The sequence below is a fragment of the Periplaneta americana genome, chromosome 10 (genome assembly GCF_040183065.1).
Source record: "Periplaneta americana isolate PAMFEO1 chromosome 10, P.americana_PAMFEO1_priV1, whole genome shotgun sequence".
Classification (NCBI taxonomy): Eukaryota; Metazoa; Arthropoda; class Insecta; order Blattodea; family Blattidae; genus Periplaneta; species Periplaneta americana.
The window spans coordinates 89,355,572-89,380,766 of record NC_091126.1 but is presented as its reverse complement, the minus strand read 5'-3'; the positions used below and the strand labels follow the sequence as shown (position 1 = coordinate 89,380,766).

Sequence of the window (25,195 nt, the reverse complement as noted above, 5' to 3'; positions counted from 1 at the left end):
TTTCCGGTACTGAAAAATCTCTGACCCTGATAGAACACAGGACGCAAAATTTGCTGGTCATTACTGGTCAAGGGTGAATTTCGACGCTGATTAAATTTTTTCAGTTGAAAACGTCGTTAAAAACTATGAGTAATAATAATAATAATAATAATAATAATAATAATAATAATAATAATGTTTCTTTCGAAACTTTATAAGTGTATTTGATCTTATGTTACATTTTTAGTAAATAAATAATTCTAGCAGTAATTTAGAAAACTTCTACTTTTCATACACTTACGTCATATTATAGAACATTATTGTCAAGCGTCAGAAAACAGTCTTTAAACCAAATGAAACCAATGTTTTCAGTCACGGTAGTAGCTACGTAGCCATCCTTCTGAAGGCAACATTCCAGGCCTCGGCGGCACGCATGCGCGGCGATGCTTTCACGTACTGTACGTTCAGTAGAGCTGACTCTGTCATTCAGTTAAGATCCAGCAAACTGGATTGGTGCTGTGATAAACGATTGTCTGCTTATTAGTGTATCTGCTTTCTGTTTTATAACTGATAGGTTTGTAACTTATTTATGTGACGTGTGCTTGTGATATTGGAATCGCGAGGAGCCGTGGAACAATTCTGGGAAGAAGTTTTAAATCACATCATATTTAATCGCTTTTTGAGTATAGTGACAAGATGCAGTGAACTGTCGAGTGATGGTGGTTAACGGACGTGACGTGGTTTTTTAAACTCGTCTCTTAACCCTTTTATCATTTGCGGTTTAATTGTCTGAAGGATTTTATCCCTCCCTAGTGGCGGCTGGCTTAACGTAACAGTCGCGCCCTGCCCAAAGCGAGCCACGACACAGCAAAGCTACAAGAGGCCCACGCGCAGCGTCGGCTTCTTTGCACATCTGTGAATGTTTTGTGTAATGTGCGCGTGTGTGAGTGTACATACAAATGAAAGAGCATATACACTTCGTAAAATTGACAGTGACTAAAAATTTCTTCACGAACTAGAGTAGTTTCTTTAAACTGTTCGCCCTTTTACCGATATCCAAAGTTTCTTGTTTCAAGCCAGTGTATGTGTTTGTCACAAGAGATTAATATAATTTACCTGCTGGCTACCAGTAATACCTCTAGGTACGTATGTTGATGTATAAAAGTGCGAGTTTACAAAGTACAGGGGCCGGGGCTTGGAAGGCATCAGAATGGTGAGAGTTGTTCCACTAGTTCTCCATCTTGTTACTTCTTGTTTCTTTTGCTTGGAAGTGATGACTGATCGGAAGGCGTGAGAATTGCTGACGTTGCTTCGCTACGAAAATCAGACAAACTGTTATACATATAAATAATATTTTTATTTTTATCGCGGTGTACATTGATGCACTTGGTGTTACCCTTTGAAGTTGCCTATATCGAACTGATGGAAAATGGACTAATTTTAAAAACCTGAACTGTCGGCAGTGTAATTCGTATACGTCACATGAATAAGTAGTTTTCAGATAAACCGTGTTTATTGACTACGAAAACCCCTTCCGCGGAATATCGACAATATTTCGTTGTATTTGCCACACCACAAAATATACAAGCTTTGGAATTGCTGTCGAAAATCACTCATGGCCGACAGCGAGTTTCCTATACCAGTCAACCTTTTAAATCTTCCATTCCATGTCTTGTGGACAGCTTTCAAGACTCTCCACTTTCCCAACTAGGAATCCAGTAAACAAGTGAAGTCGGAGCTTACCTCTCATTGATTTTTAGGTCTTCAGAACCTGGTCACTCATTTCTTCCGGAAACCGAAAAGCTTTCCCATACACCCGTTCCCATATTGTCTAGGAGCCACGTATATCACACTAAAGAACTGTGGCTCCAAAATATTTTGTGGTACTGGCAAATGGTGGATTACAGAAGAAGACGCAGCTGTTGTGGTATCAACTGTATCGTCGGATTTTATTCAGTGATAGTGGAATTGAGGTTATGGTCGTTTACCAGTGCTACCAATTTTAAACTTAAACAAGTTACTCTGTGAATCGTGTAGAGGGGCTGAACAGCAAAAGTGAGAACTGTGTTCGTTCGTCTAGGTGGATGTATTATGCCAAGATACTCATGTTTAAATTATTGGCCTTCAGCAACTTATATGCAGACTCTGTATTTAAGGTGGGCATTCATAAAATTAGGTGTGAAGCTGCGTTTTGTGGAATAATTATGTTTTAGCTTCAATATCGAAATAATTCATGAATAAGAACCTTAATTTTCTCATGGCAACTGAAAATAACTTTAAGAAAAGTTTGGAAGGGATGGGAGGAGTGGGAGTGTAGTGGATATCACACCAGAAGTATTCAGATAATGGATTCCCCAGATAATATTTTGAAAATTACGTGAATCGATATCATTTATTGCTATTACTTTCCATAACACAAAAATGCAATTGAAATGTTGAGTATATCTATTTGGATTGCGTACCTATAGGTGTGTATGTAACTGTAATTCATACAATAACATGGCCTTATCCGCTTAACATGACTTTAATTATTTCAAATTAAGGTTTCAAATTGATGTCAGTATGTCTGAAGGTAGGGTATTGTTTTGACTATCATTTAGTGAGCCACGGTGGTACTGTAAATTAGTGAATAAAGTACGAGTATTTTCTTTGGACCAATATTACAATACAAATGGAGTAAAATTTAGTATTTAATCGTGGATCACATTTGTGTTAAAACTGTTTAAGTACGCATTACCGTGGCTCAGTAAAGCTGTTTCATTCATTGATTATGGAATGATTGTAATTGCGGTTTATTGTGCATAAATTAGCAGTGTAATAAAATTGCATGCTGAGGCTTCTGATTAGAACAGTTAACAGTTAATTTACATTTCAAGTGCAAATAATTTATTAAGGAATTATTTATGGAAATGCTTACACAACTCTAGACAAACTTGCCTAGTTATTTAGAAGATCATTACTGTTTCACGACTGTTACAGATCAGCCTTGATTTCACATTTTACATGCGTGTCTCTAACATCATTCATCAGAAACTGTTTGAACAGCATCTATTCAGAGTCTATTTGTACGTGGGTGGTGTGTTGCAGGAGCTCCCTATGACGTGACGGTGAAGCAGCAGGATGCGAGGAATGATGATTCTGGTGCTAACGTTGAGCCTGTGGCAGGTGGTGGTAATACAAGTGGCAGCAAACATAGTCCGAACTTTCAGTGATGAGACGGGAACTGAACGCTTCAACCATCTCGTGGTGGACAAGAACACTGGGCGGGTGTTCATAGGAGCCGTGAACCGTTTGTATCAACTCTCCCCCGATTTGGAACTTGTCATGAGCGAGGTGACCGGCCCAAAGGATGACTCTCCGGAGTGCTCTACACTGGACTGCCCGCCCACTGTCCTCAAGAAGCCAACCGATAACGTAAACAAAGCTCTGGTGATCGATTACACGACCACCAGGCTTATCTCCTGCGGCAGCATCTTCCAAGGAATCTGCTCGGTGCGAAACTTGCACAACATCTCCGACGTGGCGCAGGTGGTCAGAGAGGCTGTGGTCGCCAACAACTCGACGGCGTCCACCGTGGCTTTCATAGCACCGGGACCACCGAATCCTCCCGTCACCCAGGTGATGTACGTTGGAGTCACCTACACCGGCAACTCTCCCTACAGATCAGAGGTGCCAGCCGTGTCGTCCAGGAGCCTCGACCGGGATAAGATGTTCATGATAGCAGAGACGGCTGTGACTACCGGAACCCGCATGTTCGTCAACTCCCTGGCGAGGGAGCGCTACCCCATCAACTACGTGTACGGGTTCAGTTCCGAGGGCTTCAGCTACTTCCTCACCACCCAGATGAGGCACACCATCCCCTCACCCTTCATTTCTAAACTCGTGCGCGTTTGTCACGACGACGAAAACTACTATTCCTACACGGAGATTCCGATTGACTGTATCAGTGAGGGTGGAAAACGGTATAATCTCGTGCAGGCAGCTTACGTGGGCAAGCCGGGTTCGGACCTGGCAGCAGACTTGGGTATCACGGCTCAGGATGACGTTTTGTTCGCTGTGTTCTCCGAGAGTGACCAGTCGGAGGGTGAGGTGTCCAGCAAGCCTAGCACGTATAGTGCACTCTGTGTCTATTCTCTGAAGGCCATTCGACGGAAGTTCATGCAGAATGTCAAGACGTGTTTCAGCGGGATGGGCAGTCGAGGTCTGGACTTCATTTCTCCCAGCCATCCCTGCGTGCTTACGGTGAGTATTCACATAAATATTTCAGGGTATCACTACCCTAATATTAGCTTATGCATGGAGGAAAATTGAGAATATTGACAACGGAAGCAAAAATGCAGAGCCACATTTGTTATTCAACTCCTGTCATGAGATTGAATTCTCATAATATAGAATATATAATGATAAACACGTGGTTTTAATTTGCATGCACACGTACTTTAAACATCAAAATCGTATGATAATTTCTGTATATTTTAATGCACTATTGCAATCCGCCCTCCCTCTACTTTTACAGAATAACATTCGAGAGGTCCAGGAAGGAATACTAGGGAACTGACAATTTCTCTAGTAATTCTTCCTGGACCTCTTGCATATTTTGTAACAAATAGGAGGGTGGAGTACTACAGCAGTTCATTAGAATGCACAGGAAATTATCAAACGATTTTTATGTTGAAAGTATTTGACTGCAAACTAAAACCACGCTTTTATCACTATATACATCTCACAGAAGTCTGTCAAGCAAAAGAAAATTGTACCATTTTTTATATAGCTATTCTGGAAAATTACAAATTTGGGTTCACTGTACGAGTAAAGACGTATAGGTGTATTTAGGGATGGAAATTAGCTTTACAAGTAATGTTGAGCTGACATTGGTCAATAAACTGTTGCTGGCTTAGAAACAACCAGTTTTGTGTCAATCTCAACAACAGTCTTTCTTTCCACTCGTAATGGTAGCCTACACTTTCAAATTATATATTGTTTCAAATAGAAGGTAAATCAATGCATAAGTTCTGAATACTTTCTTTGAAAACGAAACCTTACCTTGCATTGTAAGAATTCACAGTCATCTGTAGTGGTTGTCTACGATAATATTGTAATGCTCTGTAACGGTACACATAATCGTGAGATTGATATAATATTTGTCAGTGAGGAATTCTTTAATAGGCCTATTCAAACCTTTGCACTTTAACAGATATGACTATTGAGTCTTTTTTTTTATTGCTACAAGTAGGATGTATGTCACATGAGGCGGTAGGAGTCTAAAAATTTCTTTACTCATACATAACTTCAATTACTGTTGGACAACGTTACAAAGTATGGGTGTGAATATCAAAGCAAATGCTTGTGGTGAGTGAAACATGCGATTTACCTGCTAGACAGAGAGCTTCATATACTTTTGAATGACTGTCATCGAGCTGTTGTTTCTTCTTCTTCTTCTTCTTCTTCTTCTTCTTCTTCTTCGATTCGTACATCAGGTGTTGAAAAAGATCAGGCAAAACTAAATCATAACGTTTATAATTCAGCTTATTCGTAATTAAACACAGAGCTAGGCCTACATAAAATGTAATTGGTTTTGTTTTCAATTCTCAGTATGTTAGAGAGTGATACCGACTATTCGTCCAAAATGCATGGCAACAGATACAGGAAACTACAGAGAATAAATTTTATAGATCGGAATTGTACGAGCTACCCACGTCCTGAAATAGGTTCACATTACGTTAAAACAGGAATTCATTACATCGTGTCCTTTAGGATTGATGTGTGATAAAGTGTTTCAATATTTCTGTAATTTTAAGTAATAAGTTAGTATGATATGAATTTCTATAGTTAAAACAAGTGAATAGCTAGGTTGTTTCTTTTCTGATTAAGATTAATTGAATATTATAGCAGGAAGACATTTTATTATCTTGCAAGGATTGAGAAGTTTTACATTTAGGCTTGCTTGCAACGTATTTAATCAAATTTTGACAATTTTCAGGTGACTAATATGACTGGGGAAAAAACTGCATGCCACTCAAAGTAATATGAAATCGTTTGTATTTTCACTATTAAATCTAAATGATGTGAATTTGTGTAAATTTCAAACTGATACTTGGAAAAGTAAGGCGATGTATCACGTCATGTGAAAAAATACTAAACGGAGAAATGAAACCTATGTAGGCCTAACTAATAGTGATTTATTGTTGTCTAGTTGCTAATTAAACTATCCAAACAAATGCGTTTATACAACATTCCAATTGAAAGAACTGGAAATAGATTAATAAGATAGAACAAGACCAAGCCGTAACTTGTTTGATTTTGGAATTCACTATTGGCTATAAGGAGAAGAATTTTATAGAATAACGTTTTAGATTTAATTCAATTACTTTAAATGAAATATCACACATCCTGGATGCCTTCCAAACATAGAACAATGCTAGCTTAGCTTGTCATTGACTTTAACAAGCTCTGTTGTACCTACTAGCTTGTATATGAAGCTCATGAATATTTTGTCTGCAAAAAATATTGATGTAACTGCATTTTCAAATTTGGTTTAAATACTGAACTTGAGTAAACAATAGAAACGACATTGCCTGGTTTTCGCAAAATATTTTTGGTACGTCATTACAGACTTTTATACCCTAAACATTCTTTCTCCAGTTAACAAGTTTGGCAGTGATATATTCAGTAGTTATGATTTTGAATTTTCGTAGAAATTAATACGTGTATCAAATGTAAAACGTACCTTACTATTGAATTATCTTTCAAGCTCCATGATTCACAGGACACATTAAATGATATGTTATCATTTATGTGATCAAAATTGTGGTTTTCGTTGTGCTGCTGGATATTGCTTTTGAAGTTAATGATGATAATAATAATAATAATAATAATAATAATAATTATTATTATTATTATTATTATTATTTTTATTATTATTATTATTTTCTGTAAATTCTCTAAACCGCTTCATATTTGTAATTACACTGAAAGCACAATTCCTTTCCATTTATCGTACTGTATATCTCCATTGTTTTGTATCATATTACAAGTTTACCATTTCAGTGTTGTAATTACAGTCTAAAATACCACGGTTTCTTGTTCCTCATCCCTTCAGATTTTTTCTGTGCGTTTTGCTTCACAAATATAAATATATCAGGAGAATGAAGTTGCAATTTTTTTTTAATTCTTCACTGGTTTTAAATTTTTATGTAATATAGAATTATAAAATAGTACTCACACTTAAATATTAGTATGTCTATAGAAAATTGTAAATTAGGCATAAAGGATTAAAAAAAAGTTCTAATTTATCACTGTAAATGAATAGCTTGTAAATATAGAAGGAAACATGCTGCAGAAGTGTTCATTCCTTAGGTTGGAATAATATTATCGTAGGCCAAAATATACTGGAGTTCACAGAAGCATTAGCCTACGAAAATGAGAGTATGATCTATACCAAATTTTTATTTTAACAGTAATATCAGATTACCTTATAGCTCCGACAAAAAATAGGGTATAACAGCAAGATAGCCATTTCATATTATTTGTATATACTGCCTTCTTTAGTCACTCCATAACATATAATTATAATTTTGTGTACCAGTAGTTTCGTTACATGTTGAAAATTAAATTTTATGAAATACATGAGCAGGAGAGGCCCAATGAGTTGTGAACGAAGTCCACAACTTTTGATTTTATCCTTTTTTTACATTAGCCTATATTCATTTTAAATGCGATTTTGTTGAAAGCCTTTTAACCGTAAATAAAAAGTACTTGTAATTTAAAATTGATATATCAAAGATTATAAGTTAGCTACTTGAAAATACAGGAAAGGCAACAAAATAATCTGAAAACCATTAGAGCATTTGTGCGTATGTTTTGTGTGGGATGATGAGAGGGAGAAGCGAAATTTAATTTTACTTGAAATACAGAGGTGCATCTTAATAATAAAAGAGCGAAATTACAACAAAATTGTTTAAGAATACCTGCATTTATAGTGGCTTTTTATTGACAGAAGGTGGGATTTTTATAACCTGTACTTGTATTTTTTTTTTAATTTTGGCTGATTTATCACTATTCAGTTTTGTTTCATTCATATGCTTGATGTTAATAGATTTTTCGGGTTGCTTATAGGACATATTTTCAGGTTTTATATTTGTGAGTTGTGTTTTTGTTATTTCATTCCGGCTTTGTTTTTGTCATTAATAGCAAACCTATTTGTTCCACATTAACCAAATCAACATTCATAATTTCTGTTAGTTGATAATTTATTTGTATAACGAATTGAATTTCAATAATGTTTCGGTATTTTCTTTTTCTGAGCCTGGAGTTTTGTCTTAGTATAAAGATAACATATTTTAATTTGTAAACATAAGTGTAAATTAGAGTTTATGTGAGACACATTGAACTTTATCTTTCAGCCTTCAAAGTGACGTTCTGTTTATTTTAGTAAATTCATTTCCATTACATTCACGCGTAAGCTTCAGATATATAAATTTTGCTTTTATTTTCATATTCCGTTCTCTTTCTGATATCCTAATACGCGATTCAGTTGTGTTACACCTTTATGTGAATACAATCTGTGTTTTTCTTTGAAAGAATTATCTTCACTTATCGTGTTAATATCGGTTTCTTTTAGAATTTAGCTATCTCAATGAATTACCGTATATGAAGAATATTTTATCAGACTTCCAAGATTTGAATTACAACCACGAAATATTATTTCTTCATTATTTGTTGCACGTCTTAATCTTCCGTCGGAATTCACCAAAATCATAAGATAGTTGCAATCCCTGTATTCCTATTTATACTCTTCCATGGATGTGATCTCAGATTTTAAAGTGCTGTGAGACACCATGTTTGTATATGCATGGATTTGCGAATATGTTGACTAATTGTAATCGTGGTTGTAGTTTCGAATGAAAATAATTTTTGTTGTTTTATAAATTATAGCTCTTACATAATCATGTACAGGTAACATTATTTTTTTCACATGGTACGACATGTTTCATACTATTTTAAAATGTGTTGTTTTGCTTTAAGCACTAATTAACTTGTGCATGTGCATGTCTGTTTATATGTATATTATATATAAACAGATATAACGCACACATATGCATGTAGAAGCCATCTTGCCCATCTCTCCCCCACCACCACTGATTCTTCCCCTCCCAGCATCTCAGTCATCCTTCTCCCTCGCGCTCTACCCTTTCTCTCGCTCCTTCTCCCTCTCGCTCTTTGTTTAGCTGTGCAGTGCTACCAATACATTCCAATGGAAATTTGATGTTGGTATTATATTTGTGGGTGCGTTCACTCTTAACTTCAAGAATAGCTTATCATATCTTGTTCATACAATGGACATTGGTGCTTTTCATGCATGCATTTTTGTTTGAACGTTATTAGTCCTTTTTACGAAAATATTTTAACAGATCCGAGTTCCAATCTTAAGCTTACCTTATGTTACTGGAGTCCAGTATGATTTATCTGATATGTAAGTTTGAAAGTTTGCTGTCTTGCAATCTATAATGGTAGATTATTTACTAAAAACGAAACACATCTGAGTATGATTAAACTGGATTCGATGTTTATATACCCTCTTATAATACTGTTGTAATTTTTTAATCGATTAGGCATCTTATTTTGAGTAAAATATCCATTTAGATGTGTGGTTAGCTGGGGAACCGAAAACCAGAAAGCAGCATCAGTATTGTACGTACAATAACAGTTACATAACTATTTCGTGGGTGTCTCAGGATTTTAAAACAATTCGCAGCCTAGAATATCAAAAGACATTTCAGCTTCGTGGTAGATAAAATGCTCATTTTGTAACTCTCAAAGAGACTTAATGTTTTGAGAACTGGCATGAAACTGCAGTTTAACTTTCAGATAGATTAGTATTAAATTATAATGTAATAGGTTTGGTTAATTTTTCTGATATTTTTATAAATTGTATTGTGATTAAGTTAGCTCTTATACGAAATTCGCTTGTAAAGCATTCTTTTAACATGTTGTTTAATACAGACATTTTATCTGTAGAAATTTGTGTTTAATTTGTGAGAAGAGCATTACTTCGCAAGTTAATTAGTTGCCATGTCCAATATATTACCAAAATATATTAGGCCACAATTAAGGTCGGAATACACTTTCGTTGTAGCCAATAAATGCAAGAAAAGCGAATTCTTATTCTACTCTTCACTATTTAAAAATGAAGACTGATCAAATGAATAACTGTTACGGATGACAAGAAATAAATGGAGTGTCTAATTATTTGTACCGGTAAGTCCCAGATTCTTAGGTTCGAACTCGCTTACGCAGTTACTGGTGTTTTTTCTGTTTTTTTCTTTCTTCCCTCTCAAGTTTCATGTTCCAGCAAACAAATGTAAGAATTTGATGGGCCCTGAAAATCTAATTTTGGGGTTGTTGCATGAAAAACACTGGTTCAGTATCTGAAACTTGTAAAATTTTTACTTTTGGAGTCGGTATTTTATTAATTTACATATTGAATGTTTATTCCAACGATCAAGTAATAAAGATGCCCTTACCTATTTTTAAAATAAATTGTAACTAGGGGGACTTCGCCCATAAAAATATTTTTCGTTGTGCAGCACTATTCAAAACTATGAAGTTATTATTTTTTGCAGCTTGTTCTCGTTGCTATCAAACAAGTAGGCCTATTATGTAATTTAGAGACACATTTTTATGTACAGGAAGTGTTTCTAGACTGTGGAAGAAATTTGACATAATGGATTTGAATGTTGCGATAAAAATTATGTTTTCAATTTCTTCGCAGTAGGAGTGAAATAACCTGATTAAAGATGTGACACGGGCATGCAATGTTTTACGCACAGTAGGCCTAAGATGCTATATACTTACCTACCTATTAAAAATATGTGCAAGATGGACAACGACAATTTAAAGGGCTATAAAATGCTGAAAACATATTGAAGAAATTTAATTAGAATATCTTGGACATTGAAATCTTCCTGTTCGTTCGTACAATCAGCCTTACAGAGGAAATGGAAGATAATTATTTTGGACATAATTGTGCTAATAATTACTAGGTTTCCCACCTACATTGCTGATTTCTTCGGCTCAATTTCAATGGCAAAAGGATCATAAATATGTTTGTGATATTAATTAGCAAGTATTATTTATTTTATTGTAGAGCCTAGGTTCATTGGCTTGAAATGGTCCATGTTCTCTGTGTAAGTGCTGACACGTAAACTAAATATTTTATAGGGATGTATAAAATACAGACAAAAGAAATATAATTATATTACATTTATTTTCGGTCGTGCTTCTATTCGTCGAGGCAATAGGAAAATAATAAACATTGGAATACGAAACTTAGCTCTGACTTTTCCATTGCTGGTGATGAATGTATTTATCACAACGTTTGTAAGGTTATTCTACCTTCTTTGTCTTCACTTGGATTTAATCAAGTGTAACGACCCCTGCGTGCAGATTACCTCTTTAGTCCAATTTTTGAGATCGTTGTAATCTACTATTGCTTCCTCCCGCATCTAAAATCGTACAGTATTGTTGAGTTTAAAAAATTGCGTTGTAAACATAGGTGGAATTAAATGTTTTTAATGTTATTAATTTCCCACAATAGAAAACATATTATGTTTATTACACATTGCAGGTATGCTGGAAAAGGAACTCAAACAACAAGGCACGTGTTTTCGGGATGCTAAAAAGGGGTAGTCCCGATTACGCTGTATAAGACATAAGTTTATAATCTCAGATCAAAGTGTCTTTTCGTTTGAGTCTTCTGTGTGCTATATATGATGGATAGATGAGAGGGATATATTCAGTTAGAGAGTTGGTGTGATGGTTGAGAGAACTATGGAGCCATAGATAACTCTCTCGGAGGATTGTATTTACTTCCGGAACGCCATTATTACAAGGAAGAGATGAGTTTCTAATATACCGTGGAGCGCCAGTAATCAGCTGAAGACATCTGTGTTTTGAATGGTTAGAATTATTAGTATTTGGAAACGTGTTCGTCCTTTTACTAAGAGAGGGTAAAAAATTTGATTACATGATGTATTTCAGTTGATGAAGACGGGTATGGATCTTTTGATATTCGAGGTAGGCTATTTCCAACTTCAATGTTGATCACTGGTAAAACCAAGATATCTCATCCACTGTGACTCTGAAATTGGCACTCCTTTTAATGCAACAGGATGATGAATAATATTGTATTTGTGTGTAAATCTTACAGTATTTGATTTATAGCGATACATTGCAACAGTCTAGTAGTTGCATCGTATTTATTTTCTCGTAGAATACGTAAATTCCACAGTTTGTATGATATATAGCAGCGGGCCAAGTATGCTTCGTAGAGGTACCCCATAATGAATGGATTGTGATTTTGATTGAGCTGAAGTGCATTTTACAGAAAATGTGCGACTACATACGTAAGTATGATTTATTGACCGTGTAATGTGTCACATAAATAAGGTTTAATTTTGAAAAGACCATCATGACATATTTTATCAAAGGATTTTTCAGTGTCCAAAAATAAATCTAAGCAAACGAACTTTTCTTCGTAAGAGTCGAGAATAGTATATACGTTAGAGTGAAGCTGCTACGGACATGAATGCGGTCTAAATTCAAATTGTGTTGCTAGCGTAGAATTCCTTAAAATGTGTTATTAGCAGATATGGTAAAATATAACGTTAAAAATTTTTGAGAAAAGATGTAAAAGACATACTTGGCGATACATTCTGTGGTTTTGGAATCGTAGTTATAATGGCATGTTCCCATTTTGAAGGAGAATAATTTAAGCGACGAACGACTTTGTATATTTGTATTAGAAGCAAAAGTGTTTTCCAAGGAAACGCATCTAGTAAAAGTTTAACTATGAAATCGTCATGAGGTTCTATCTTGTGCAGTGATATTTTTTTTTTTTACTGGAGCTGGTGCAAAATAGTCTTTCAGTGATACTATCACAACGTTAGCAGTTAGGAGTCTTGTTAAGAACTTTAACATTATTGCATGTGTATTAAGGTTTTCTTTTAAAGGGCATAAGATTTGTACCTAGTAACCATTTACATCGCAACCAACTGTTCGTCGTGACTCGAAAGAAATTAATATAACGAGTTAACATTAAAAGTATGAAAAGTTTCCTATGTAGAGACTTTCCTTGTAGTAATGTTCCCAAAATTTATTTTTCTAGAGCAAAAATTATTTGTCAGGCCATGTCTGTTATGAGCGAACAATATTTTCGAAACAAAGCTTATAGAATTGCTCCAGAAATGACTGCGTAAAATAAAACTAAGAATGTGTGATTGATATTGCATCGTTCCCAATGAGCACCACAAACACCACTGTAAGTCATCGTCATCATCCATAAGAATTGACCAGTATTCTGTTTCGACTTTACTCTGTTCATGTCCAAATCCCTCTTTACGTTTCGCTTACAGTAATAATAAACAATAAATTATTACTGATTAAATTTCCAACTTCATTACCATGTTAATATTTAGGATTTACCTTGCTTGACTAGTTTCGAAGTCTTGTGCTTCATTGTCCAAAGCCTAGTGGAGATTCTGCGCTATCTTCTGGTTTCCTGTTGTGGGGTGTGTTCATGATTCTGTCGGAAAGGGTGTGTGTTTTGCAATTGAGTTGAGTGTTCAGAAGTGCCTATGTTACTGTAGCTGTGGTTGGAGTTTGTGATGTGTCGTGCGTAGGTTGAATTGTGTAGTTTGGTTATGGCTGTGATATTTTCTTTGTAACGTGTTTGAAATGATCTTCCAGTCTGTCCAATGTAGAAGTCGTTGCAACTGTTGCATGATAGTTTGTAAACTCCAGTTAAGTTGCATTTATTTGTGTCTGTTGTCTGTGTGTTAAGATGTTTTTGTAGTGTGTTCTGTATACAATGTTGTATTTCAGTTTCTTGAAAGATAATGCAATCTTGTATGTGTTTTTGTTTTCATGTGTTAGTGTGATGTGGTTGTTTCTTTCCTATGTTTGTGGCATTTTCTTGTTTGCGTTTAGTCTTTGTTATGATGTTGTCTATTATGTTGGGGTTGTATACATGTTCCTGTGCTATGTATATGATAGTGTGTATTTCTTCGTTATAGTTTGTTGGTTCATAGGAATGTTGATGAGTCTGTGTATCATGGATCGGAATGCTGCGTATTTGTGTTGTGTGGGGTGATTGGAGGTGTTTTGTATGTGTGTTACCATAGTGGTAGATTTCCTGTATATTTTGAACATGTGTTTGTTGTCTGTATTTGTTATTGTGATGTCTTAGAAATTTATGGATTTGTTTTCTGTTTCTATTATGTAGTGTAGTTTCGGTTGTATTTTGTATAGGTTTTCAATCTGTCTTTTTTTTTCCTTTGTATTTTGAATTGAATTTACTGGAGTGGGACGCTATGGCCCAGCACTGCTACCTGTTACGGTCTATTGCGCTAACCCTCAAGCTAGGCGCATTCCCAAACCCACACAGGCTGACTACACTCAGGTTCGCTGAGTACCCAGTTGCCGAGCTGGGAACGCCCTTCGTCCCTATGTCAGCCCCTTCCGTACGTCGCCAGCCCGCCATCGGGGAATGTTATTGAATTATAACGAAATGGAGAAATGGTGACGGAATGATATAAATGCCTAGTATGGAGGAAAACGGGAGAACCCCGAGAAAAACCCCAACTGCGACCTTGTCCGCCACAAGTATCATTTCCTTTGTATAGTATTAGTATGTTGTCTATGTGTCTCTGCCAGTATATGATGTCTGCGTGCTTGCTCTTGTCTTTGTTTAGAATGTGAGTCTGTTCTATGTTGTGTATATGTAAATTTTGGCTAGGATGCTGGAGATGGGTGATCCCATGGGTAGGCCTTCGGTTTGAGTGTAGTATTTGTTATTGTATGTGAAGTAATTTTGATTGGTGATGGTGTCTGTAATTTGGAGGATTTCTTTGATGTGTTGTTTTTTTGTCAGTATTTACAGTGCATTATTTTTCAGTCTCTGCAAGGAACCGACACATCTGTTTGGAATTTCCTACAACCTTGGTTATTTTTATAAGCTGTGACTCGTTGTTACATCCACGTTACGAAATTGATCAATTGAAATGCAACCTTTGATATACAGGGTGGGTGAGAAGTCACTCCCTGTTTTTAAACACCTATTTCTCGAAAGGTTTACACTATAGAAACCATTTTTGGTCACACACCGCTCACACATTGCCATTGCATGTGCGAAAGTCACAACTCAATAATATGTGCTCTAGCATTTTCAAGACTTTCCTCAAACGGACAGGTACATTTTCCACAACTTTTCTTAGGTACTCGGTGGGAGTAGCAGTTGTGACTTTCGCACATACAATGGCAATGTATGAGCAAAAATGGGGGTTTCTATTGTGTAAACTTGAGAAATAGGTGTTTAAAATAGGGAGTGACTTCTAACCCACCTGTAGGCCTACATTATAAATTGTATTTATTCTGTTATTGGACCATTTGTGCCAATAGAATTGAATGTAAGTGATAACATTCTATTCACAGACATCTTTCCTGCTCAAATTCTAAAGCCTTCATTTTTATCTTTTCTCTCGCTTATAGTGATGTCACGTGGTCGTCAAAGATGTTTGCGCTTTTACTGCTGAGTTTAAAATGTGCATAATTCTCAGCTTTCTTTGAAAGTATCTTGACTTAAAAACTACTAACCTTAGCATGGAATTATTATTATTATTATTATTATTATTATTATTATTATTATTATTATGCTACACTAACTTGTTGAAAACTGCTCAGATTTTAGGCGATATCACCTCGTTCTTTATATTTGTATTTTCGTGAAAAACAAGGTGTGGCATTCCGATTAGATTGTTATAGTGTAGAAGCAAGAGGAACTCGAAACAATCATCACCTACAGTACATATTGATGCCAACATTCAGTTGCATATCAATCCGTTTCAATCAATTATGTTTATCGAGTATGTAAATAAGTCCGTATCTGCTTTGTGCAGTATTCTACTGGCTTCCTTAGTTTTCTGTTAATATGATCTCCTTAAAGTCATAAGTGCTGGCTGGCAAATCTCGCTTCCTGTAATAAAAGTTGTTTCATCCCCTTGAACTTGTCCTGTGCCCTCATCCAGTAGATGAATACTTGGACGTACTTCAGTCGTGAACAAGTGGAAATCGGATGACAAATTTTAAGAATATTAGGCCGAAATAAAAATAATTTTCACAAATTTATAGACAAGATAATGTTTCTTTTTTAATTGGTTATTTTAACGACGCTCTATCAACTACTAGGTTATTTAGCGTCGATGAGACGAGATAGCGAGATGAGGCCAAGAATTCGCCATACATTCTCTGACATTCGCCTTATGGTTGGAGAAAACCTAGGCAAAAACCCAATCAGGTAATCGGCTCAATTGGGACTCGAACCCACGCCCGAGCGCATTTTCGGATCGGCAGGCAAGCTACGACTAAGCTACGCCGTTGTCTCAAAAGGAAGTTTTAACACTGTGTTAGTGACTTAGTTACTTTGTTCCAGCTCTTAAGAAATTAGACAAGAAGATTTAGCCTACTTGCAAATACAAAGTCAACGAAGCAGTGTTTTTGCCAAGATTTATAGAACTTACGCAACGCAAATATTGAGATCAAGTTTGAAGTGCACCGCACCGGCGTGCTCAGGCGATAAGACACGTTTGCCTGCTGATTTACTATAGTTCCGTCGCTCTTATTTCCGGCAGCCAATCACGTTGCAGGTCGGCTAAATTTAAACGTTTGCGTCTTGTGAGTCGCTGCTGATGACGTTATGCACTTCCTAAGGCTCGATAAATACTTAAGCCATTTTGGCTCTTTCGTTGGCGTTCGCAGAAAGCACACGAGGACGTTATTTGCCGCTCAATTATTTACTCAATTATAATGCGTTTGATTTATCATAGGAGCTACGACATGATAATGTTTAACGGTGTGTCAAATAGATTCCTCGTCTGGTAGCTCGGCAACGAAAGAACAAAAATGGCGATCGATACTACCTACCTAGACTTTATAGAGCCTCTACTTGTTAAGGCATAAGCAAAGAGGAGAAGTCACGCCGGAAATAACAGCGACGCGACTATATACAGAAAATCGTTCCACCAAGAGATTTAAATTGATCGTTTTAACAGGCCAGTGACATTTAGGCATTGCTTGTGTCCTTCCTAATATTTACAACCCCTAAATGTCATTGGCCTGCTAATTCGACCGGTTTAATACTCTTGGCGTGACGATTCCTTCTGCATAAGATACATACTATAGGGCGTGGGTTCGATTCTCGCTTAGGCTCATTACCCGGTTGGGTTATTTTTCGAGGTATTCCAAAAGTGTAAGTCAAATGTCAGGTAATCACAGGGCAAATCCTCGGCTTCATTTACCCAAATTATATCTCTCTCTCCCCCCAGTTTCATTGACGCTAAGTAACCTAACTATACACAGTCGATAAATAATCAACTAAACAAAACACAGTGCGGCACTTTTTTTTCTTATCTCGAACGTGCTATATCGTCGACAGCTGCGACATGGGCTTCCTTCATGCGGTCTGCGAAAGTGACAAAATAATCTCTTAGGCAGTCACTCATCATTAGAAGTAATTATTTGTTTAAAAATAAGCTACATCGTTTTATAAACGTTCTACATGAATTGTTTGTTTTCAGGGTTTTCTGTGTGAAAATATATTTCCTTCGCCTACGCATATTTCGTTAACATTCCCAATATAGAGTTCTTATAAAAATACACTGTAAACAATAAGAATTTTGACATCTGGAAAATTCTTCGTATGCGCTCCCTGCAATTATTTGTGAGTACATGGAACACATAAACATTCACTGTGTAGTATAATGCATGTATGTGTATGCATTTATTCACACTGCAAATGGGTAAATACCCGCTGGCAGTGGTAACTAATTAACTCAATAATGACAATTAATAATAAACACAATTAATACAAAATACAATTAATAATAATATAATAATAATAATAATAATAATAATAATAATCCTAACTTAAATGAAGCACAATCACTTAAAATAACATTTAAAGTAAATCTAATTTGTATCTTAACACTAAGTTCGAACTAAAACCCACGAGTATGACATGTTCATACATGCAGAAGTACCTTTCAGCACTACACTCATTTCGCTGTCAATTCACTCACTGCACTGGAACTACGACACATTTCACTTATACTCTCCTGATTTCACTAACACTTCAAAAACATTTCGCTGTTCAAATATTTTGCACTAGCACTATAAACTATAAAACTTCACTGACACAAACAAACTGTACTTACACAACACACTTTACTGACAAAGCACACTTCACACTTTATTGACAAAGCACACTTCACATTTCACTGACACAGCACGCTTCTTCACTGATAAAATACTTCAAATAGCAAAACATCAATTATATACCCTTTAAATAGTGTGTATAATATACTACCGTCTATGAACCGGAAAAATCCATTGCAATCACATGATTGCAAAAGAAATGCTCTCTCATGCTGACCAGGGTGGTTGAATTCTTAAGGTGGAAGTTGTATCCTCATAGGGCGACATCATACTGCATCGGACATTCTATCTTGGACAGGACGGTTTTGTCTCAGACAGTCCGATATGACGGTGATTACCAGAAAACGGATTTTCGGTCCCTACACAACTACAGTACAAGACGTCACGTCCTTTGGCGTGAGGAGGAAGCACAGCAATGAGTTGAATTATATCTCCTTGCAACTGACGTGCACCTAACGTTCAGTATCGGGACCTAAAATCCGCTGTCTGGTGATTACACTCATTATTATAAGGCTACAGCATACTGCATCCGACATTCATCCCGGTCAACTACGGACCGTCCCGGATGGTTTCGAACAAAACGGTGATGCCACCTGAAGTTTCGTTATAACAGTGAAAATTTACGTTCAACGCGTTTCGAGGTACAATCCAACAACCGATAATAATTCATTTTGTTACATAATCGAATGATGTTATCGATACAAGTCTGCTGATGCACCCATTGTGTCCTAGAAGGCTGTGTTTTGCAAAGGAGACTTGTTTACTACGGTCATGTTTCATTTGAACATTTTTTATGATTTTCTGAATTGATTAAAGTTGCAACACTTGCTACCAAGCTGACAATATCCAACAGATGTTTCATTACGTTCTTTCATTAATAACTAGAAGCTAAGGAGTTTCAGAAATACGTTTATATGAACTTTTTTTTCTTGTTTTGTTGTGAGAAACATACCCCCAAGGTTTGTCAAAGTATTTCTGAAACACCCTGTATAATCTATTCACATTGCAACATACTTCAGTCCACACTTGTGGAGTAACGGTTAGCGTGTCTAGTCGCGAAACTAGGTGGCCCGGGTTCGATTCTCGGTCGGAGCAAGTTACCTGGTTGAGGTTTTTCCGGGGTTATCCCTCAACCCAATATAAGCAAATGCTGGGTAACTTTCGGTGTTGGACCCCGGACTCATTTCATCGGCATTATCACCTTCATCTCATTCAGACGCTAAATAACCTAATATGTTGATAAAGCGTCGTAAAATAACCTACTAAATTAAAAAAAATACATCATTTAGGCTTCAAATATAATCGTAAGAATAGCATTGCATAAGTGCAGAAGTCTGAACAAGACATTGACTCTTAAGCTTGCATTTAAGAATTGGAAATAATTTGTAAGCCACTAATGGAACCAAGCTGTTGAATCTCGGGGTTTATTTAAATTTTTGTACTTGATTATTTAGTGACGCTGTATCAACTACGAGGTTATTTGGCCCCGATGGAATTGGTGGTAGCGAGATGATATTCGGAGGGATGAGACGGGGATTCGCCAAGATTACCCGACATTTGCGTTATGGTTGGGAAAAACCTCGGAAAAACCCAACCAGACAATCAACCCAAGCGGGAATGGAACTCGCGCCCGAACGCAACTCCGGATCGGCAGGCAAGCACGTTAGCCGACTGAGCTACGCCGGTGGCCTATATTTAAATTCTCTTAATACGTTTGTAAAAGCATAACACATGTTTAGGTGTTTATACATGTCCAGTGGAGGAGATAAGACCTGTCCTGTGACCCTTTTTTTTTAACTTTTACAAAGGAGGGACCTAAAAGCTTGCACTGCAGCCTGAGGCTTATTGTGCTTACCACTCCTATTATAGGTTCGTTCCAACAACAGTCAGGAACCGTCCGTAACCATCGTGAGCATGCGCAGTACAAAAAAAGCGTTCCAACACAATCCGAACCAGTCCTGAACCGGAAACATGTACTGCAGTCGGGCGTTCCAACAAGCTTTTGACATGGGTTCGGAACGGTAAAAAATAGTCCGTGGATTGAGGCATGTACGGATGAGTACGCAAGACGCGCATGCGCATAAGCTCACCAACGTCTCCTGGATACTGAAGAAAGACGTGATCGACTGTTCACATCATTGAGGTTAAAGATGAAAAGTGACAGTACAGACGAATAATAAAACTAGAGATTTAATTTAAATTTTCGCCAAAAAGAAAGGGAATGGAAATTATTTGGGTATTGAAACAGTTAATTACAATTTCAACATGCAGCTTTGATTAAAAGTATAATAAATAACGTACATACATTAATAATTAAAAAATAATTTAAAAAAGAACTATTTTTAGATGAGAGTCCCCAGTACACGATGTTGAATTATCGGGATCCTTGCCTTCCATATTTTTTGTCATCTTTTTATAGAAAATGATCGAAATTCTATTTTCTGCAATTAGAATTAGCTGCAAAATGGCAATAATTAAGCATCCCGTTCTTAGCAAAGATTATCACAGTTATAGCATCTCTGGATTTAGTACATAACGATCCGCGAAAGCGTTCCAACAGCGTCCAGTCCAATTTCAATCCCATAGCAGATGCTCAACTAGCGCATGCGCATAAGATGGTACAGGAACCGTACATGAACTGATCCATGAACCGCTTGTTGGAACGAACCTTATGTAACTGGAGAGAAGTTAAGGCCTTGGCCGCAAATAGGTCAAAATGGCGCTCTTTTGTTGTGGCCCTATGCTCCCCATAGGGAGACGCAGGACATTGTATGTATGTATGTATGTATGTATGTATGTATGTATGTATGTATGTATTATATGAATGATTGGTTAGCTGAACGGCGCGCTCTTATACAAATACTTTACGCTGAACCGTGAACTGAACCTGGGCTATTGTATGGATGATTGTATGTGGATTAATGATGGTGAAATGAGTCCGAGATCCAACGCCATAAGTTATCCAGCAATTATGCTTCAATTAATTGAGGGAAAACCCCGAAAGGAACTGCAACCATGTAACTTGTCCAAACCAGGATTTGAACCCGGGCCCGCTCGTTTCACGACCAGTCGCGTTAACCGTTATTCCACAGCGATGGACTGCCCTGTGACCGTATCATATGCCGTGGCTATATCACCAGTCGGTATGGAGGGGGGGAGCTAGGTTTTAGTCTGAGGTGGACTTCCGTGTTTGTAGATTCTTATAATATTAACCATTGTGAAATAAACACACTTCCTGATAGCTCATTTTTTTCCCTTCTCGCACAGCTCACATGCCAGGTCTCGCCTCCTCATCTATAGACATACAGGATTATTGTTCTGTGTGGATCCTGACTTAATGACTACACATTCCAGCAGCAATATTCGTAGTGGTAGTGCAGTTATTGTAATGGTCTGCAGCTATTATACAGGGTGTTTCAAAAATACGGGGCATAATTTCAGGTATGTATTTCCCACATGTAGACAATCAAAATAGTTCATTACAACATGTGTCCGGAAATGCTTTATTTCCGAGTTATGGCCTTCACAACATTGAAATTCACCGGAACGTTTTTCTTTCCGCAAGTCGTTGCCGTCAAAGGAGACATTAAGAGGGCACTCTGACAGTTCATTCCAAGGCGAAGGTTACATTCATTGTTGTGTAGGCGTTAGACTGTGCGACATGTATTCAAATCAAGAGCTGGCAGAGATACACTTCATGTATGGTAAGGCTGACGGCAATGCTGCGCTGGCTCGTCGTTTGTACCAGGAGAGGTACCCACAGTGACAATGTCCAGATCGGAAGACATTTGTACGTCTCCATTACCGTCTGTGCGAGTATGGAAAATTTAACTCTCCTGGTTTGGGAAGGGGACGACCGAGATCTACAACTCCAGAAGTACAGGAGGAGATTCTGGAGGCTGTGAACATGACTCCTCCTATCAGCACAAGAAGGGTAGCGTTGCAAGTCAGTGTTCCTCATACGACTGTCTGGAGACTGTTGAAAGAGTATCAATTGTATCCTTATCATTTGCAACGTGTACAGGCCCTGTCACCAGCAGATACCCTGCACGAGTTAGGTTCTGTCAGTGGTTCTCGCAGCAGTGTGGTGTAAATCCGAACTTTCCTGCCTTAGTATTATTTACAGATGAAGCACCGTTCACACGAGATGGCATAACAAATTTCCACAATCAGCATGTATGGGCGTATGAAAACCCACGTGCAACTGTTCCATCTCATCACCAGGTGCGGTTCTCCCTCAACATTGGGCCGGTATCATTGGTGATCGATTAGTTGGACCCCATGTACTTGTAAACAGACTTTACGGGGCAGGCGTACACAAACTTCCTGGAAAACACCATACCCCATGTTTTAGAAGACACTCCACTGATCAGTCGTCAACAGATTCACTTCTTGCATGATGGCTCTCCTGCACACTTCAGTCGTACGGCTCGCCGGTACTTGGATCGAAGGTTTCCTGATCGATGGATAGGTAGAGGTGGTCCAATTGCTTGGCCTCCACGCTGACCTGATCTGAACCCTCTCGATTTCTACTTGTGGGGCCATTTAAAATCATTGGTTTATTTGTCTCCAGTGCCTGATTTGGAATCCCTTCGGAATCGAATTGTGGCATGTTCTGAGGACATACGCAATACTCCTGGAGTTTGGGATCGTGTTCGCAGGTCAATGAGACATCGATGTGAGGTCTCTATTCAAGCAGGAGGTGGACATTTTGAACATCTTCTGTAATGACAACGACCTGCGGAAAGAAAAACGTTCCGGTGAACTTCAATGTTGTGAAGGCCATAACTCGGAAATGAAGCATTTCCGGACACATGTAATGAACTATTTTGATTGTCTACATGTGGAAAATACATATGTGAAATTATGCCCTGTATTTTTGAAAAACCCTGCATACGCATGCACAAAATACTTTTCAAAATTTAGTCCAGTGCTGTTAACGTTGTCATTTTCAGTTCATTTTCATTCTATAGATTCTTGGAATGTAACCACTCGCTATTTACATGGTTTTCCTCATGATCTGCTGGAGTGTTGATATTACTTTTTCTGTCAGTTCTCAAAGATTTGCAGTAAAAAACATTGTGTGAAATTTATTTACAAACTTTAGTTTCAGAAGGACGAAAGCACATGTAGGAAGGTCGTGCTTGTAATCATTCTAGTTTTCTTTCATAAGCTAATGTAGATACTAATTTGATTTTGATCAAACGTTCTGATTATTATGAAACCAAGTACACATCTTATTGGTAATGACTAGGAATGAAAAAAGTATTGGTTATAGGCTACACTGCATCGTACGTAGAACTCTGTGTTTACGAAATGCTTGTGTGCACGTTCGACTGGTTACGGTAGCGGCTGTTTGTACAGTCCGCTCAATGAAAGAACTCGTAGAATTTACATTTACAAGATTACTTGTGTTTCAAATTAATTAACTCGGAACAAATATTACATTTACAAAAAATATCATTATCAATGAAGTCAAACACATTTTCCCCATGTTCTTAATTCAGTCGCCTTATTATCATGTTCTTTGTTGGATTTTTGTTTCAGCATTCTGATACAACCTCATGTCACTTAAGGGGTTAGATACAGCTTACACTAGGTGGCCCGGGTTCGAATTCCGGTCGGGGCAAGTTACTTGGTTGAGGTTTTTTCCGGGGTTTTCCCTCAACCCAATACCAGCAAATGCTGGGTAACTCTCGGTGCTGGACCCCGGACTCATTTCACAGGAATTATCACCTTCATTTCATTCAGACGCTAAATAACCTAGATGTTGATACACCGTCGTAAAATAACCCAATAAAATAAAAAAATATAGCTTACAGCAGTAAATTTTTTGGAAATATTCAACATTTTTTCCTTCATTACTGTATCTTGTACAATAACCAAAATTGGTATGTGTAAAACGCTTCTTTCAAGGTTTCCCGAAAGTTAGAAAAAGCGAATCGGGTTCTTGTACTTAGGTATGTTTAGCCCAGTCTGCGCCCTCTACATACTGTATATGCATGGATTGTCCAAGTCCGACAGATGGATGCCATTAGTGAATCCGATGTTGATAGGTGGGTCATCCTGCCTCAGTCTTGACAGAGCCAGGTCCCATTCTCAGATGAGTAGGGGAGACTGAGACTGTACCTTGAATCATTTTTCATATTTTATTTTATTTTTTTAACTTTAAGAAATGAAATTTTTAAATGAAAAAATGCTTGAAATAATTATTGAAGATTCCTTTACAACTTCCTACAGGTATTTTCCTATTTTACAAATATATTACTTACTTACAAATGGATTTTAAGAAGCCCGCAGGTTCAGTGCCACACTCACGTAAGCCCGCCATCGGCCCCTATCCTGTGCAAGATTAATCCAATCTCTATATCATCATATCCCACCTTGTTCAAATTCATTTTAATATTATCCTCCCATCTACGTCTCGGCCTCCCCAAAGGTCTTTTTCCCTCCGGCCTCCCACCTAACACTCTATGCATTTCTGGATTCGCTCATACGTGCTACATGCTCTGCCCATCTCAAACGTCTGGATTTAATGTTTCTAATTATGTCAAGTGAAGAATACAATGCACCCGGATCAATTGGGGTCCTCTTAACTCGAGACTTTTTCGTCGTATGATCTTAAAATGAAAGAAAAATAGAAGTCGATAGCATCATGTACCTTGGAACATGTTCCTTGGTACAAGATTTTTCGTCATCCAAGGTACAAGGGGGGTCCACGTTTAAGCAAATATGGTTGTCTGAATTAGATATGAGAATAAATAATGGAAATTAACATATGTATTTCTCACTAGATGGTAGGGAACACGCAGTACTTGATTGATAGTTAGAAATACAGTTTTGTTTCGTGTTACAAAACATATAACAATGAACGAAATATCTACTTTTGGTGCCAAGAACATTGTTTCGTCCACAGAACTCACACTTTGTAATAAATCAAGCCGGAAAT

General features: G+C 37.3%; 1 protein-coding gene across 2 annotated transcripts in view; it reads left to right on the top strand.

The window, feature by feature from the left end:
* The first annotated feature begins 460 nt into the window (after positions 1 to 460).
* PlexA (plexin A) overlaps positions 461 to 25,195 on the top strand; it is a 1,043,054-nt gene continuing 1,018,319 nt past the window's right edge. The window contains exons 1-2 of one of the 2 annotated variants that reach the window (XM_069837886.1): positions 461 to 1,121; positions 3,067 to 4,221. In XM_069837886.1, the coding sequence (XP_069693987.1) occupies positions 3,100 to 4,221 (1,122 nt within the window). In that variant the 5' untranslated portion in view covers positions 461 to 1,121; positions 3,067 to 3,099. Of the gene's footprint in view, positions 2,136 to 3,066; positions 4,222 to 25,195 lie in introns of both variants that reach the window. The other variant, XM_069837888.1, reaches the window with a different exon arrangement.